This window comes from Bacillus rossius, chromosome 1 (assembly GCF_032445375.1).
Source record: "Bacillus rossius redtenbacheri isolate Brsri chromosome 1, Brsri_v3, whole genome shotgun sequence".
NCBI classification, from domain to species: Eukaryota; Metazoa; Arthropoda; class Insecta; order Phasmatodea; family Bacillidae; genus Bacillus; species Bacillus rossius.
In genome coordinates this window covers 205,042,151-205,061,468 of record NC_086330.1, presented here as the reverse complement: position 1 = coordinate 205,061,468, position 19,318 = coordinate 205,042,151, and the positions used below count along the sequence as shown (strand labels likewise).

At 38.5% G+C, this 19,318-nt stretch overlaps 1 protein-coding gene across 9 annotated transcripts in view; it reads right to left on the bottom strand.

The window, feature by feature from the left end:
• LOC134527248 (glucose transporter type 1) overlaps positions 1-19,318 on the bottom strand; it is a 562,082-nt gene that overhangs the window by 110,982 nt on the left and 431,782 nt on the right. For all 9 annotated transcript variants that reach the window (XM_063359761.1, XM_063359758.1, XM_063359759.1 and 6 more), the window contains one exon: positions 11,765-11,952. In XM_063359761.1, coding sequence (XP_063215831.1) covers positions 11,765-11,952 — 188 coding nt within the window. The remainder of the gene's footprint in view (positions 1-11,764; positions 11,953-19,318) is intronic.

Below are 19,318 nucleotides of genomic sequence, written 5' to 3'. Positions count from 1 at the left end.
CCGATGCTTAGTTTGTGAATTACAACGCAAAATTATCCTAATCGGCTGTTAACCATTTATTCCATTATTATTACAGTAGAACCAGTAGCGGCCGGTGATGTTAAATTATGGGTGTTCACACACTCATTCATACACACATTCTAACACATATGCACTCATAAAGAAAAAAAACACCTCCTACCTTATTGCGTTCTTGAAGCCTGTTTTGGTGTCAGATTATCTGTGTTGGTGCGGCACCGTAGCAGTTACTGCTTATCTTGGAGTCGTGAAAGATATATTTCGTTTATTACACAAATTCATGTCTGTAATTGTAGCCAGAATTAACACAATGAAGCTTATTGAGCAGACTAGTTGTTTTTTAAGAGATTTTAAATTGTAATTCAAAATGGTAGATCGCTGATCAAGCCTCACATAAATAATAAAAAATTATGTTTGATGTTCTTGATTTTTCAAATTTTTGGCTGGGCTTAAGCTTATCAAAGTGTTGCGCCTGAAAGCAATGTGAAGCTAAAAAATATGATTTTACAAACTTTAATGCTACAAAGGTATTGCACCGTTAATTATTTGTAAAAAAAAAATCCATTCTTCTGAGACTCTATGATTAAAATCATGCATGCTATTTATTAGTCTTTTTTCTATTGACAACATTGCTAAAGCAGTAGTAAGTCTTTCTTCTGGCATAGTGTTCCTAAATTTTTAATTGTTAACTTTTCCTTGAAGTAAGTTTTCTGTTCGCTAAAAATGTTTGTACTGAATTCATTATGGCGATTTTTAAAAATTGTATATGTTTGCTATACGCGCCAAATAACGCAGTCACATTTTCACAGTTAAAGTCTTACAACAAAGGGAAACTTTATAACATACCTCAGAAAAATGTTGTCCTGCGTAAGGCACAGAAAAATATTTTACAAACGCACAGTTACACTAATTATTTTAAGATATTTACGCTCGCATTGAACCACACGCAAATACTTGTTTCTACTGGACGTAAAAAACTGAAAACTAAAAGTTTGCTTGGTTAGGGGTGATAGTATTGGAGTGGACAATACTGGCATCTACCGGGCTGATTCATAAGTTATGACTTACTTCTCTGATCAGTGCTGCTGTGCGTGCTGAAATTTGGAACTACATCTATGAGCAACGAAACGCCAATCACGAGCACACAAGAGTCGTGCACTCGTCCAGTGTTAAATGTCCCGTAGGAGGTGACGTAATTCCTTCGTGCGCATGCGCAAAAGGACCGAGGCAGGGATGCAGGCAGCGCGTTTCGTGCACAGATCCAATGTGAACACGACAGCGTTGCCGTATCGCCGCAATCGAAAAAATAAAAACAGACGTCCGTGACAGATGCAAACAAAGCGACGAGTGTAACTCTGGTAGCTGCCACTGGTAAAAGTAGATAAAAAGGAACTTTTAACTCTACAAAATAAATGTCCTGTAGAAAACTGGGTGTGCACGTGCAGTTGTGCTCTTTAATACCGGCCGCTACTGAGTAGAACCTCGTTAATCCGTGACGCGCTAATTCGGGAATCGGATAATCCGGGACGATTTAAAAGTGCAGAAAAAAAAAAAGAGAAGTAAAAATTGTCAGCGCTTAAAATTAACGTCACGCGGGCCGGCGGCCGGCAAACACTGCAAGCCTTCGCATGGGCCGCCAAACTCTGCAACGCTGTTTGTACCGACCCTTTGTGTCGTCCCCCTTTCAGCTGTCACATTTGTCACTCTTTAAACTTGAGGGGGATGTCCTGACTTCTGCTTCCCGTCTCCCTTTGTTTGTTTCCACCCGCCAACGCACGGCAGGCGCCTGGCAAGTGACGTGTCTGGCTGGCATTTGGCTGGACGAAGTGGGATGAGTGAGAAAGGGGAGGGGGGGGGGGCTACCCAAAATTTATGTGTGCAAGTTCAGCACGATCTTATCTTTCTCTCTTCGGCTGTTGTAAATGACCGTGAACTAATGGCTAGGCAGTGACGTATTTTTTTAAGCCGAGACTAATTCGAAGGCGGCCCTTACCATGAACGGATTATCCGGGTTTATTACTTTTTTTTTTACAGGATTTTAATTATCCGGGCATCGGCGGGTCCCAATTAACACGAATAATGGAGAGTTTACTATTTTTTATCCATCTGCTGCCAAGGCGCAGTAAGCCTCGGTAGATGTTACGTCACATGACCTTGGCCTTAACCCAGCTGCACGCCGGTGTCTGAGTAGCTTGACAAGACCTTCTGGGCTTTTAATCGCTAGTCTGTGAAATTCTGTAATCCGTGATTATCTCGGTCCCGACCATCACGAATTAACGAGGTTCTACTGTTATTATTATTATTCATTTATGATTGGGGGACATGGTTTGACCCGCGATATACCCGATTCCGCGATCTATCGAGGCGCGGTATACCGGGAGTTTACTGTACATGTTAATCTCAATAAATGTCATGATAGATAATTTGGTTAGGAGTGTCATATGTAGTTGTGGCTGTAATCCCCGTGAATGATTGCCACAGTAGCCATGTAACTGTAATCCCCGTGAATGATTGTTACAGTAGTCATCTGACTGTGATGATGACCTGGCTTTCAAAGTAGAGGTTCCAGAGTAAGTCAGCTGCTCTGGAGTATGTTCTAAAGATGAGGCTGAGTTGTTGCATTTCATTGGTCGTAACCCTGGTAGCTACGCTTCAAGACAGCCCTACCTTAGAGACGTTGTACCAGTAGCGGCCGGTGATGTTAAATTATGGGTGTTCACACACTCATACATACAGACATGCGAACACATAGGCACTCAAAGAAAAAAAAAAGACGTCCTACCTTACTGCGTGCTTGAAGCCTGTTTTGGTGTCAGATTATCTGTGTTGGTGCGGCACCGTAGCAGTTACTGCTCATCTTGGAGTCGTGAAAGATATATTTCATTTATTACACAAACTCATGTCTGTATTTGTAGCCCGAATTAACACAATGAAGCTTATTGAGCAGACTAGTTGTTTTTTAAGAGATTTTAAATTGTAATTCAAAATGGTAGATCGCTGATCAAGCCTCACATAAATAATAAAAAATACGTTTGATGTTCTTGATTTTTCAAATTTGTGGCTGGGCTTAAGCTTATCAAAGTGTTGCACCTGAAAGCAGACTCTCTGTAAGCACTGTCTAGCTGTGTAGGTACTGATGTTTATTCTACTTAACAATGTAAATTCAATATTGGCATTTTTGTGAGCAAGAGAGTTTTCATGTTTATTAATTTTCTCGCCCAAATGTACAAGGTCCTTATAATCTGACCTTGTCCGCGCGCTAACTTCTGCACTAAAAATCAGGCACGGAAAACAAAACAGAGCATTTGTTTTGACACAGCCGCATAGCCACTTGTGTTTTGTGTAAATGTTTTTGTTAAATTTACGTCTGAAAATACGTTTTTGTGACTGTTTCCGTAGTTATTTATAAATGAGGCTGATCAGGACCTAAATTTTTAATTGTTAACTTTTCCTCGTATGTAAGTTTCCTGTTCGCTAAAATTGTTTGTACGGAATTCATTATGGCGATTTTTAAAAATTGTACATGTTTGCTGTACGTGCCAAATAACACAGTCACATTTTCACAGTTAAAGTTGACGCCGCCGTCAGTGCTCCCTCTGAGAGCACAGGCCGTTATGTGTCCTCAACACCTGATAAGTGCCGCGCCCCGAACGCGCCCGCGCGCGCAACGTAGTGCAGTGCCTCGAACGGCGTGACGTCAGTCACGGCCTCCTACGTGTGCAAAGCGCCCGGCCGGGTGTGGCACTGCGCAAGGGTATTGTTTTTCATGCATTCGAGAATATAAACAGAAACTAATAAATCTAAAACCATCAATAATCAATGTTAATTAAATGATCATATGTTACAAGGGTATAATTCACAAAACTGGCCGAAGTCATCTTCCCGCGCTCCGCAGTTTTCCCGCGGAATTTCCCCCCTCCCTGGCCCCGGCGGCCAGGGAGGTTAGTCAGTCGCCATCCAGCACTCGCCCGGGCCGGCAGCCCACGCACGGGGAGCCTTCAATTTTCGCGCCAACACCATGTAACTGCAATAGGTAAATATAGTCCAAACGTTTTATATCAGCTCCCCGGTCGGCCCAAATTGGCCGTTAGCAACCTCGCGCGGTCTTTTAATAACATGTGTATCCCATCAGGGATTTTTATATTTTACGTAAGCAATTAGGTGACCCGTCATGGCACCTGCGCCTCACGCTATTACGTCCCACCTCGGGACATAGGTCTTGGCCCACGCAGGGCGGCACTGCGCCAAACGCGACCACAAACATTCGGACGAGTCATCAACTGGGACTTGCCACGGCCACGTGTACGATATCGTCCCAGATTCTCACGTGTCCGTACCCAGCTTAACGTGGCCTTCGCCACCCCGCGGACTATCCGCTCATGCATATTCTCCTGTGCGGGACTAATCGCAGTAATTCAGTGTAACGTGTTTTAATAAGTAAATATTCTCCTGTGCGGGACTAATCGCAGTAATTCAGTGTAACGTGTTTTAATAAGTAATCATTCTCCTGTGCGGGACTAATCGCAATCACTCAGTGTCATATGTTTTCTTAATTAATCTGCGGGACCGATCGTCTTCACGCTTCACGCCACGTCCGTATACTCTCGCAGAGACCCTAGCAGGTTCAGGTGCGCGGAGCTTAGGTCGACGATGAAGCGGCCAGTCACGTGAAGGTGTGACCTGTAGAGTGTGCGACGTAATAAATAACCAAAAGAACTCGTGTGTTTCATTAATAAGGCGTCCTGGGAGGCCATAACAGCCCGGGGAGTCCTTTGTCACCGCATCCCTGCCTACCGCCACGAGGCCAGGAACCCCCCCCCCCCCTTGAGATTCAAAATTAACCTACCAGCTTAAATTTACGTAAATTCAGATTAGGCAACGGGGACGGCGTCAAAGTATTACAACAAAGGGAAACTTTATAACATACCTCAGAAAAATGTTGTCCTGCGTAAGGCACAGAAAAAATATTTTACAAACGTGCACGCACACTAATTATTTTAAGATATTTACGCTCGCATGGAACCATATGCAACTACTTTTTTCCACTGGATGTAAAAACTGAAAACGAAAAGTTTGTTTGGTTAGGGGTGATAGTATTAGAGTGGACAATACTGGCATCTACCGGACTGATTCATAAGTTATGACTTACTTCTCTGATCAGTGGTGCTGTGCGTGCTGAAATTTGGAACTCCATCAATGAGCAACCAAACGCCAGGACAATCATGAGCACACCAGAGTCGTGCTCTCGTTCAGTGTTAAATGTCCCGTAGGAAGTGACGTAATTCCTTCGTGCGCATGCGCTAAAGGACCGAGGCAGGCATGCAGGCAGCGCGTTTCGTGCACAGATCCATTGTGAACACTACAGCGTTGCCATATCGCCGCAATCGAAAAAATAAAAACAGACGTCCGTGACAGATACAAACAAAGCGACGAGTGTAACTCTGGTAGCTGCAACTGGTAAAAGTAGATAAAAAAGGAACTTTTAACTCTACAAAATAAATAAATAAATTTTCTGTAGAAAACTGGTGTGCACGTGCGCCTGTGCTCTTTAATACCGGCCGCTACTCAACAGCTAAGGCAAAGAAAATTATTTTGGGAACTGTTTTTAAGAGTCAAAATCAAATATTTTAAAAATAAAATTAACTATCAGCTTCAGACAATAAAACTATGTCAAGACCTAATAGTCAAACCAATTCTACAAATGAGACATTTAATTTTTATTCTCTATACAAAAAATCTCACTGTTACGTAGCTTTGAAAATAATTTTTTTTTTGTAAGACGGAGTGTCAAACTTTGCTAAGATAGGTTTTGATACCTCTAGTCCATCGTGAAACCCAATTGGACAGTTCACAGTACTTTAAGATGGTTTTCATTATTGTAATTTAATTTTAATTTTGATTGTGGAAATTTAAATTATTTTCTTTTCCTGGATTATTTTTGTTTTAGCTCGATGGGACTCTAGCTCCATTAGCGGGAGTGATGTCACGTTCGTGAATTTTTTGGAGTAGCTGTCTTCAAATTTCCATCTCTCTTGGTGCAGGCTTTGTGTGGGTTGCCACAGTTGCAGAGTGGCACAACTCTGTGACAGGAGCATATGGCGCGCCCGGGCAGTGGTTGTGCTGGCGTCATACATACCGATGTGTGGTGTGAGCCAGGTCGTGCGTCCGACGCTGCCTCGTGCTGATTTTTCTTGGTCGCTCTGTAGCAAAACTGACAGCAATTTCCCTTGCGGTGCGAGTGACGTAGCGTCCACTCAGCTATTTTGTACCACGATTAAGAAATTTGGGGTTGGCTGGGCCAAAACCTTCTGGAAAGTAGGAGGAGTGGCCGAGGGTTTTTAAGTAGGCGTTAATGTGACCTGGGGGCTCACTGGGGGGCTCATGCCCATCCTGGTAATGAGTCTGTTAGTGCTAACAAGTCAGGCATGTAACTTAGGTTCACTTCTAGGGGACAAAATGAGTTTGCAACTAATGATGTAAAGTTTTAGACTGACTGGGCAGGTACCGGCCACCCAGGTATCTATTTTGGTTAAGTTCACTGTGATAAGTGTTGAGATGTGAAATGGCAAATCTAATCTACAATGAGAACAGGGGCTGGGAGGTCCCAGAACATATAATAAAGAGTTCCAGTTCATGTAAGTTAAATTTTTTATCTAAGACTAGTCGATAGTAACTTCATAATTAAGAATTTGGTTTTAATTCTCTCTAAGTGAATAGCTTAGCAATGTCAACTTTACTAAAGTTCTGGTACTTCCTTAATGACAACTGGCCTTAATATAGTTAAGTTATTTAGAATAATTGTTAAATTAAAACTCTGAAAATAATAAATAGTCATACCTTTAGAACTCCCCATACGGGAAGGAATCTTTGAGGTTCCCTCAGAAATAATAGCAGTAATGTCGTAAATCCTCTGGCAGCTCTACCTTAATAATGATTTTAATTATTTTTGTTTATGAGTTACATAGTTTTTCCCCCCAAAGAAAGTTACCATATGCTCTTGTGTAGGTATCAGGTTATGGTTTTATCGTTTGATAGCTTACAATTATAATTTGATCACTTTGTTAAAATATGATAATGTTAAAAATGTTGGCGAACGTCATTTATTTGATACTCAACTTTTAGGAGCCTATAAATATTTCCAATGAATCATCATATTAAAAGTTTTTCGGTGTGATTTTGAATAAAGAATTTCAAGTAGTAAAAAATTATTGTGCACTATTGTGCGAGGCCTTCCATAACAGTATCTTTCTTAAATTTGTAGTAAATTATTTTTTGCTTTTAATTTTCTCAACATCTGAAGAGTGGACCAGCACCTCCAGTGAAATAAAAAAATTAAAAGGTGTCAAATTAAAATTTTGGCATTATTTGGTGGCTGTTCCCAGACAGGTATTTAAAGTGTGGTGGTTCGTTCCTGAGTGGAAAAGCCATTACAGTAGGACACCTGGAGAGCCCACTGACAACCATGGATGATAGGGTTGAATTAATAAAATCATACGAAAAATCGTGCCTAAGAACCACACGGGCCACACCACAGTCCAGGGACAGAGTCATAAGCCCGGTACACGTGCCCATTCACGTGGTGCCCATCCATGATGTCTAAATAATTATGCATAATTTTTTGTGCGTGCACCCAGCGTTCATTGATTTATTAGACGTCACGTCAAAAAACCTCAAGTCATTCACTTTACCTATATGAGTTATCAATTCTTTTTGACCTAGGTTCATTTGCTCCTAACTCTTAAGACTTCTAGGGAGCAAAAGAGACTGTGAGTACTAAAACAAACTTATTAGGTGCAAGCAGGGTGGAGAGGAGAGGCGGAGCTGTATTGACACACAGCCTAGTTGAGACTGTTTTCTAAAAGACAGTACATTATGTCAGTTCATTATAACCAGAACCAAAGTTATTTCCACCCTAATTGTGCCTAAACTTTAACTTTGAGATAAGGTCACTTTTAAAAGTTAGTAAAAAAATTGGTTGTCTGTAAAGTCGGTTTACGGACGATAGTTTAACGTGACGTCATAACAAAACATTAATGAAATTATTGATCCAGAAGAAAAGGAAATATCATATTCGGCCTGAGACTGAGCCGTAATAGGTTTCTGCAACCAAACCATTTAGGCATTAAAAATATTATATTCTTTGAGGAAGAATTTTTTTTAAAATTTTTCTATCTTTTGTATGATAAAATATACCTCTGCATACTTTTATGAATAAAATTGAATAATTTTAATTGTATTATCACTATTTTATATGGATACAAAGGAGTGAAATAAAATCTACAATTTAATTAATATTTACTTTTATTTGCAGTAATTAATCTAAATATATTAATTACTTTTGAAATGTTGCGTGTGCCGTATTTATTTTTACAAGTACAAAAAAAAATTCGCAGCTGTCGGGACTTGAACCGACAATCTTTGTTTGGAAGTCAGCCATTCTAACCTCACGGCCACGGACCAAATTGAGAAAATTGTTTCAGATGGTATAAATTAATAATATTCCACGCACAATATTTGTTTGAATTTCTTTTAACTAGCATATTCTCTGTTGGACTCGAAATATTTACACGCTCGTGGGCTCATAACTATAATACGGTGTGTGATTTAGTTGATCAAATAATAACTCATGACAAATAATTACCAATGTCAAACTAAAGTGTGAAAAGTATCACACCAGCAATAAATATTTAGTTACACAGCTAAAACAATACTCATACAAAACTGTTTAAATATACTGATTTACACTAGTAATTAAAATAATACGTACTTGTAAGAACGCCATTTCCTTGCGAATATACTCTCATGGCGCGGTGCACAACAATAACCTCGGTTTGCCACCACGTACCGGCCAAGTTCTCTGTACCGCAACATACCAGAGAGATGCCACGCATGCGTAAGTGGGACATCCGTAGTGGGACAATTTTTCGTGCGTGCAGCCAGCGTTCATCGATTTATTAGACGTCACGTCAAAAACACCCCCCCCCCCCAGGGATCATGGGTGTAAAAATCTTTAATGCTAGTGGGGGTGGCTTAGCTGCCATGTTCGGGAAAACAAAAGAACGTGTTACACCATAGTTGTTTATGGGCATACAGAATTACGTAAATGCTCTATTAGACCATTTTAAGAAAAATTTTATGTCTCTCTTTAAAATGATATCTGACTATTCTTTGAAAATAGTTAATTATCTGTATTAGAAATACACTTCTGAGAATGGTTTTTATGTCGGATTAACTTCATTTTTTTCTTTAATTCTTTGGAAATCTAAAAGATAATGTACATATCTGAAAGTTTCACAGTCACAGCACTTAATATACCAACACATATAATTAAACTAATGTTGCAGTAAGTACTAACATGTGACAAGTTAGATAATCCTTTCATTTTCTAAATCTATTAAGTCATAGGCTGCCCAACTGATAACCATTACGTGTGACCGATATCAGTCATAAAACTAAAGTAAACTGGTTAAATTTCTTGAAACAGAAATTTTCAGTAGAAACTCCCTGGTAAACATAACAGAACATTAAAATTCTACCAATCTAAAGATAGTCACTCACTAGCGGACGGTCCTGGCATCATGTTTGTGATGTCAATACAGCTCTGCCCCTCCTCTCCACCCTGCTTGCACCTAATAAGTTTGTTTTAGTACTCACAGTCTCTTTTGCTCCCTAGAAGTCGTAAGTGTTAGGAGCAAATGAACCTAGGTCAAAAAAAATTGATAACTCATATAGGTAAAGTGAGTGACTTGAGGTTTTTTGACGTGACGTCTAATAAATCAATGAACGCTGGGTGCACGCACAAAAAATTGTCCCACTACGGATGTCCCACTACGGATGTGTCCTGTTTACGCATGCGTGGCATCTCTTGTATGTTGTGGACGGTACAGAGAACTCGGCCGGCACATGGCAGCGTACTGCTCAGGTTTCACCCCGCCATGCTGCAGCGATAGGCGGGTCGCGCCGGTTGGATCACGCCTGCGCATGTCGCCACACACGGCTTGGGGCAGACGAAAACATAGCAGGGTTCGAAGTTATTGTTGTGCACCGCGCCACGGGAGTATATTCGCAAGGAAATGGCGTTCTTACAAGTACGTATTATTTTAATTACTAGTGTAAATCAGTATATTTAAACAGTGTTGTATGAGTATTGTTTTAGCTGTGTAACTAAATATTTATTGCTGGTATGATACTTTTCACGCTTTAGTTTGACATTGGTAATTATTTGTCATGAGTTATTATTTGATCAACTAAATCACACACCGTATTATAGTTATGAGCCCACGAGCGTGTAAATATTTCGAGTCCAACAGAGAATATGCTAGTTAAAAGAAATTCAAACAAATATTGTGCGTGGAATATTATTAATTTATAACATCTGAAACAATTGTTTCCAATATGGCCTCGTGGCTGTGCGGTGAGCAACACTGACTACCAATCGATAGGTTGATGGATCCAATCCTGGCGGCTGAAATGTTTTTTTTTTTGTACTTGTAAAAATAAATACGACGCGCACGACACTTCAAAAGTAATAAATATATTTGAATAATGAATGCAAATAAAAGTAAATTTATTAATTAAATTGTAGATTTAATTTCACTCCTTCTTTGTATCCATACAAAATAGTGATAATTCAATAAAAATGATTCAATTTTATTCATTGAAGTATGCAGAGGTTATTTTATCATACAAAATATAGAAAAATTTAAAAAAAATTTCTTCCTCAAAGAATATAATATTTTTAATGCCTAAATGGTTTGGTTGCAAAAACCTATTACGGCTCAGTCTCAGGCCGAATATGATATTTTGTTTTCTTCTGGATCAATCATTTTATCAATGTTTTGTTATGACGTCACGTTAAACTATCGTCCGTAAACCGACTTTACAGACAACTAATTTTTTATATATGTATATATTTTTACATGGCATAAATGCAGATGTCTTGAAAAATATTTTGTGAATTAAGATTTGTCAATGTGTAACTGCTTAGGTGATAATATTGTGCCACAAATGATGACAGCTTAATCAAATCATGTTGTATGTATTTTATTGTAAGATCACCAACACACATATCATCCACATAAGATGTAGTAAAAAAATAAATACAGGTTTACAAAAATTCTTTATTCAAAATATCATGAGAGATAAACATACGATCATCATTGTTATTTATAATGTTATACATACGTTAATCATTGTCCTAAAAAACACAATATACTGAACATTAAGAATAACACAGAAGTATTAGATTGCCAAAACAACCAGCAGATGACTTGCCCTCACAACTCCTCCTCAAGAGTAATAGCATCAAGGGTGTGACTTGATTGGCCATCCACCATACTGTTTCCAACACTAAAACACGCAAGGGCGTCCTGAGAGTTAAAAGATCAAAAAGAGACCTCGAGTAAAATAAACCTAATACATATAATAGCTTGTAGCATATATATGTGTTGCCTTATGAAATAGAACCCTAGGACCCTAGGACCTAGAGAGCAAATAAGTTTCCCAACTAGCCTAATGCTGCATATAAGGACTATCGTGGCAGGGAAAAGTGGCAGTATGTGTGTAATTGATTGTTTATGTCTTGTAGGTTTTATTCTGTGTGGTAAATGTCATGGTGGAAATGCTTGAAAACGTCTACGAGTAACCTGGTTAATAATTAAAAAAAAAAGGGAACAGAAGAACTGTAATAAGTTGAAACTTGATTTGGTAAAGCTCTAAGAGAAGGGAGGGTAGATAGGGCACTCACCGCGTTGATTCCGGACAACTGTTGAGACAGCTGCATTACGACGCCGATGACGAGTGGCGCCCGCAGCGTGGGCGAGCAGATGAGCTCCATCATGGAGATGGTGGCCTCTGCCTGCTGTGCTCGCTCCTCAGCCCGCATCTCTTCTATGTCCTCCTCAACCTGGTTGGAGGCCCGCAGTCTCCGCAGCGCTGGAACCACCCAGTCTCCACTCTAGCGCTGCTCTCTGCACTACACATGTCTGGGTAGGCAACATTAGCTCTCTGCATAACACACTTCTATGAGGAAAATTCAGTTCATTCTAGTGATAAAGAGGCCTCAGAATAAAGTGTGTAATGTGCAACTGTTGTATCCACAGCCACAAGATCTCGCTACATACAACTGCTCTGTTGCCATAATAGTGCCAGTGTAACAAAAATGGTGCCAAATAGTAATGCCTTTACCTACCTCACTCTTTTCCTGATCATTACCACTTTTTACATAACCCTCCGGTGATTTCATCACCTTGACTTACCCTATCTAATGACTGAAACAAATTTTCACATCAAGTATTTTAAAGGGGATTAGAACATACCATAATGTATTTTTGGCATGTCAATGCGTGAAAAATATCTTTCCAAGATTTTGTACTGCAATACATTCCAGTATTCATCCACAGGTGTCAAACTACAACTGTCAGAAGCAAATAACCGGTTATTTCTCACGGGCAACTACTGTCACCATAATTACACCAGTTTACAAATGTTGACTTCAACAAAGGTTCAGTGCTAGACATAGGCGTGCGCAGGACTTCAGTAGTGGTGGCGCCAGATTACACAACAGCCCTATCATTCACGGACCCCGAGCCTAAAGCGGGGGGTGGGGGGGTCCTCCCCCGGGAAAAATTGGATTGGAAAGCGCAAAATGGTGCTATTTAAGGTGTTTCCGAACAAAAACATTAAATACACAGATGTAAAAATTTTAACATTTTTTATGACAAATTATGGCTTTGAACATTATAATTGCCAGTTAAACTACTAAACTATTTACAGTTTTAAGCTTTGTTGAGCCATAATGTAAATTGCACAAATTGTTTGCACGGAATTCATGCTGGTGGCTTTGAAAAACCGTACTTACATGTTTTCTGAAGACACCAAATAAATGTTAGGGAGTTTTTGTAACATACCTCAAATATGAAAAATATTAAAATAATAAAAATACACAAATAAGAGTGGGAAAAATTTTAACTTTTGGAATACAACAAAAATGTTTTGTCGGCGACTGCATATAAGTCATCGAGTAAGCCTATCCGATTAGTTTAATGTATTTTAAGTAGTAGTATATGTTTAGGTACAATATTGTTTTGAATTTCTTTTGAAAACAAGTTTACAAGTCCACAACTAAAAATAAAACACCTTAGGGATATCAGCTGAACATACTATAGTTATGGTACTGTGCGATAAAACCCAGGAAAGGCAGCAAAAGTGCAAGGTGGAAGAACAACATAAGAGCCAAACGCTAAAAATTAAATAAGGTATAAAAATAAAAATTACCATTGTAATGCATTTTAGCTACAAGTTGACAGTCACTAGGTTCTTGTCTCATAATTTGCCCTTGAAAGTGCCAGAGTGTATCAAAGTGCCATGTTTGAGAGCATGTAAATTCAAAAATAAAATTTGTAACTGTAGCGTATTACTGATTATTAAGCATACCTAGTACTATAAAAAAACAAGTAGGCCTCATGGCGACCTACATTAGGTTTGAGTCTACTAGCCCTTGAAAATATCACTGACAGCTCCAGAGTGTATAAAAGTGCCATGTTTGACAGCATGTAAATACAAAAATAAAAATTGTAACAGGTGTAGCGCATTACTGATTATTAAGCATACCTAGTACTATAAAAAAATCAGCTTCATAGTGACCTGCATTAGGTTCAGGTCTACTGGCTGTTGAAAATACCCCTGAGAGCTCCAGAGTGTATAAAAGTACCATGTTTGAGAGCACGTAAATTAAAAATAAAATTTGTAACAGGTGTAGCATATTACTGATTATTAAGCATACCTAGTACTTAAAAAAAACATATCAGCTTCTTGGCGACCTGCATTAGGTTAGGGTCTAATGGATCTTCAAAATACCACTGACAGCTGCAGAATGTATCTTAGTGCCATGTTTGAGAGCATGTTGTAGCATTGCAAAATGGGTCATAAGAATATTAAGAATTAGTTTGAAGTGAAGGATATTTTTTTTTGTTGATATAGAGAACAGTTCAGATCTGTTAAAAATTGTTATTAATTACTCTTTTTAAATTTCATGTAAAGTCTTAAAATACTTATTTTCCCGAGATATTTAATTATTAATTTGTGGGTTAACTCCAGCTCATAACTAATTTTGATATATGATTTCATTAATTGTTTTATTTAAGGCAATGGAGAATATAATTTTACAGGACATAATTTTTGAACTAAAATTTTGAATGTGAATTTCAACTTCAATTGCTAAAATTTGAATATTATATTTAAATTAGTTGGGTAAATTTTGAATTCTATTGAGATTGTAGTGGAATAATTCGAGAACAGTCTGGAAAGCCCAGAAGGAAGAGCGGACAGGCGCGACAAACTGGCGCCAGCAAGTTATTTTCCTCGTTGTAAATGCGTTGTTGGGGATTTACGCGTCACGTGGACGCATAGCTTTCGCGACGGTCTGGAAGGTTCTCTGGAGGCTACCACTAGCCAACCAATCAGGGCGAGTCCTGGCGTGGTGTGATGCGCTCGGCCGAAATTCCTTATTTGGGCATGTTGATGAATGCTGTACTGTGATTGGTCGGTTGGCCCACGGGGTTGCTTCCCTTGTCTTCACCTATACAAGGGAGGTAATCTCGTCTACCAACTCAGTTGTCGCTCGATTGTCGTCCAGTCCGGTCGCGTCGTCGGCAACTCGCACAATATTATGGAGTTGCACTAAGGGAAAATTTCACGCCTAGGGGCTGGGGCCAGGCCGTAAATTTTAACCTAAAGATTTTTTCGGAATAATGTAACTAGAAATTTAGGCCCTAGGCGTCGGCAACGGCCCAACTTCACGCGACTTCGGTCAGTGCGCGACCGTACCTTGAGTTACATCGCTAACCAAGGGACAGTAATAAATTCTATTTTTTTGTGAGCGACAAGACTCAACGACCATCAACAGAAAAATGTCTGGTATGGTATATATTTGGACCTCATCCTATCAACATTCAAGGACTTCGAAAAAATTTGTAGAACAAAAACTGTGCAAGTAACAAAGCTTTAGAACTAAATTTGTCTGAATTGAGTTGTCATGTAACTGAAAAAACTATCGTTTCTTTGGTTTGAAACGAAATAAACAAAAAGTAATGCAATAAACTCTTTCATTTCCAATTTAAAACATATTTTGATGTAACTAAAAATTATCTGAATCGACCATCGTAATCATAAATTCTTAAAGAACATTGTTTGTATTGTTACATTTCTATGTGTTAGCCAGGCCGCATGGAATGTAACAACATGGCTGCCCAGCCGCGGGGCACAAATTTAGACACTGCCTAAAAAAAAAAAAAAAAAACATTTAACTTCAATAAAAACTTGTTCTGGAAAATCCAATCATCAATTTTAAATTAACTGTCATAAACATTTTTAGAACATCGGCAAAACTATAACTTGTGAACAAGTGATTCGTGTGTGGATCGTGTGAGCAATTATCTCCGCGTCCTACTTGTAAACTTCGACATACGAAGACGAGCGTGAAAAGTCAACACTCACCGTATAATAACAGCGTGGGACGTCGTGGGAAAGAAATGCGACGAGAACTACATCGTAGAGCAGAGCTTCGCGGAACGCGGGACACGATTCCAACATAATCATCTTGGTACCTACTTCGCGGGACAATGAGGGATGAATCGCCAGAAACAGCAAGTCTAAATTGGACAAAACTTACGTTTTAATGGTCTAAAATTTTGTAGTAATAACTTGTTTCAATTTTTTTTGTGTTTTAAAAGGTTGTTTACGTTTTTATTGTAATTCATAATAATTGTACAAAATGAGTACCGACAGTCAGGATGACCTTACGGGTTTTCCTGAAACTTCAGGAATTTCTGATCCAAATTTAAACATTGAATTGGTACAGGAGCAGTCAGAAAACATGGAACAGCCTGCAACTAGTATTCCAGTAGAGGTTATGGGGGGGTCAGATATGGCTAATCAAATGTTAGAAAAACTCATGATAATGATGCATAACATGTCACAGGGTCAGACAGAATTCCGACAGATAATAGAACAAAAATTAGATGCCACCAAGCAGGAACTTACACAAGAAATTACACAAGTAAGACAAGAACTAACCAATACAGTTGAGAGTCGATTTAATGCGCTTAGGAACGATCTTAATGAATAAATCTCTTCCTGTGTTTACAAAGTAAATAATTGTGAGTTGCAGGTGGAGGAGATAAAATCTAGGGTAAACATGTGTGAAAAAAAGGTGGGCCAAATCCAGGAAAATTCTACACAAACAGGTAAAACAGTTCAGGAACATAGTAAAAAATTTTCCGAAATCTTACAACATAATGAAAGTGTACAAAACAAAATAGCCATAAATCAAGGGGATATCACAAATTTGCAGGTAAAAGTAAATGAGAATTCCCAAAATATATATTATAATGAAAAGAAAATTAGAGAAGTCCAAGAGAATTTTGAAGCTAATGTCGAAAGAATATTTACAGAAAATTCAAAAATAAGTAACCAGTTTGAGAATTTTAGGAATGATGTAGGTCGAGAATGTTTACAAAAAGTAGAGGAAAAGCTGAGTAATATTAGAGGGAATGGACAGGGTAACATAAGAAGTTCGGTTTTAACTGTAGATGAAATAAACACTTTTGAAAAAACAGTGCCTAAATTTTTTGGGGATGATCGAGGAGCTACTCCAATACAGTTCATCACCAAATGTGAGAAGGTATTCGGCTATCTTAGGGGTTCGGATGAGCAACAGGTAGAATTGTTTATCACTAAATTGGATGGTGTTGCATTACAATGGGCAATGCATAAAGAGAATGAATGGAAAACATTTAAAGAGGCAAAATTAGCATTTTTGAACAAGTAGTGGGGTATATACATTCAATATGATTTCCTACAATATTTATTTTCAGGAAAACACAGAGCAAGGGACGGATCCATGGCTCCTTACGTACAAAGGTTATATTTACAGTCAAAGTTTTTGAATAATCCAATTACTGATGAAAGATTTATTTCCCATATTGTACACCATTTTTACCAGCAAGTACAGAACTGCATTTTAGGGGCTAGGAATAAGAGTGTTGAAGAGGTCATTGCACTGCTTGAAACATTAGACAGGAGGAATGAGCGAGAGGAAGGACTGAGGGGAAGGGAGCCAGAGCTCCAAGGAAGGCAGAGAGGGCCACCTAGGGAGAGGTTTCCTCCAGAGGGCATGCCGAGGGAACAGGTTCAGCGACCCCATCGACAAGAGTTGCAGGGTAACGCACGACCACGTTGGGAGGGACAGAGAGTTCAGCAGGAAAATCCAAGGGAAGAGAGAGTCAGGGAAAGACAGGATAGGCCGAGATATGAAGGACAAGGAAATGCAAGAAATTTAAACTCTTAGATAGGGAAGATCTAGCCTCGGATACTTTCCCTAGGCATTTTGTAGAGGCAGGAGTGTCATGTAAGGTGTTGAAAAAACAGGGCTGTACTGAACCCAATACTACATACGAAGGGGAGGATCTTTTACAAAATTACAACGAATCCTCAAAATTCATTGAAGGAAAGTTGGGGTTATGTCCAGTAATCCAAGGCGAAATTGTCAGTACAGAAACAAAAGTTAAATTATTAATTGATTCAGGGAATGAAGTAACTGCAATGTCTGAAGAATATTTTAATTCGCTAGGAAGTAAAGTAATGGAATCAGTTGCAGTGTTACCAGTTTCAAATATCACAATCATAGGAGCAACTGGAGTAAGAAATAAAAATGTGAAAAAACAAGTTTTAATTGAAATCAAAATAGGTGAAGTAATTATGTGGGTTGTTTTTCTCATAGTTAGAGGACTTAATATAAATGTACTATTAGGAGCGGATTGGTTACAATCCAATGAGGTTATCATTGATTATTCAAGGCAGTGTATACATGTAACCGGAGCACAAATTTCTTTTGCTTAAACTGATAACAGAAACAACTCATTTCATTTAAGAATTATCATGGAAAATTCTTCTGAAAGGGGATTTGGGGTAGAATGTAAATTTTTAGAAAAGGAACATATAGAAACTAAAGTAGAACAAATAATATTGCATAGTGGGAACTCCGAACAGCAGTCTGAGTTTAAACAAATTTTGCGAAGGGAATGCAAAGCGTTTGCCAATTTCCCTGGGTCAAATAATAAATATGAATGTCACTTGAAGCTGAAAGAACACCAACCTTTTGTACAGAAACCTTACCCAGTTGCATATAATTTAAGGCCAGCAGTTGAAAAGGAAATACAGAATATGATTGATGGGGACATAATTGAAAGGCGCAGTTCCGAATATTTGAACCCAATCATTGTGGTTAACAAGAAAAATGGGGGGGTAAGATTATGTCTAGATGCTAGGAAATTAAACCAGTTAATTGTTCCTGATAATCACCAGAACCTATGAACGAGCTTTTACAAAAATTTGAAGGCTGTGCCTATTTTTCAAAAATTGATCTAGTAGCTTCTTATTGGCAGATACCTTTAAATGCGGAATCTAGACCTTGCACTGCTTTTTCATATCAAGGGAAAACATATTGTTTCAAAAGGATGCCTTTCGGTTTAAATGTATCAGTTAGCTATTTCATTAGAGGGCTTGAACATGTTTTGGGACCTGAAGTATTACAGTTGGTAACTGTATATGTAGATGATATTCTGATTGCAACTAAAACTTTTGAGGAACATTGTGAAGTTGTGCAGTTAGTGTTGAGAAAATTACAAGAAGGAGGCATGACTGCAAATTTAAAGAAATCTGAGGTTTTGAAAGATGAAATTAAATTTTTAGGTAATATTGTAAACTCTAGAGGAATTTGTATCGATCCTGACAAATTACAAGCAGTTAGGGATTACCCATCACCTACAAACAGAAAACAATTAGAAAGGCTGATAGGATTTTTTAACTTTTTTCGGAAATATATTCCAAATTTTAGCAGTATTTGTAGTCCATTAAGAAAATTGTTACAAAAAAATCAGTGTTGGGAATGGAGACAGGAACAGGAGCGAGCAGTGGAACAACTAAAACAAGCATTAGAAAAGAAAATTTTGTTGCACCACCCAAACTTAGATCAGGAGTTTTATATTACTTGTGATGCATCAGGTGAGGCAGTTGGTGCTATGCTCTTCCAAATGAATCAGGAAGGGGATCAAATTCCAATTAGCTTTGCCAGTAGAGCTCTGAATTCTGCAGAAATAAACTACACTACTACAGAGAAAGAACTACTAAGTATTGTATTTGCTTGTTCAAAATTTCGAATCTACATTTATGGTAAGAAAACCACAGTGCAAACTGATCATAAGGCCTTATGCCACATGAATTCGTGTAAACTATTACATGG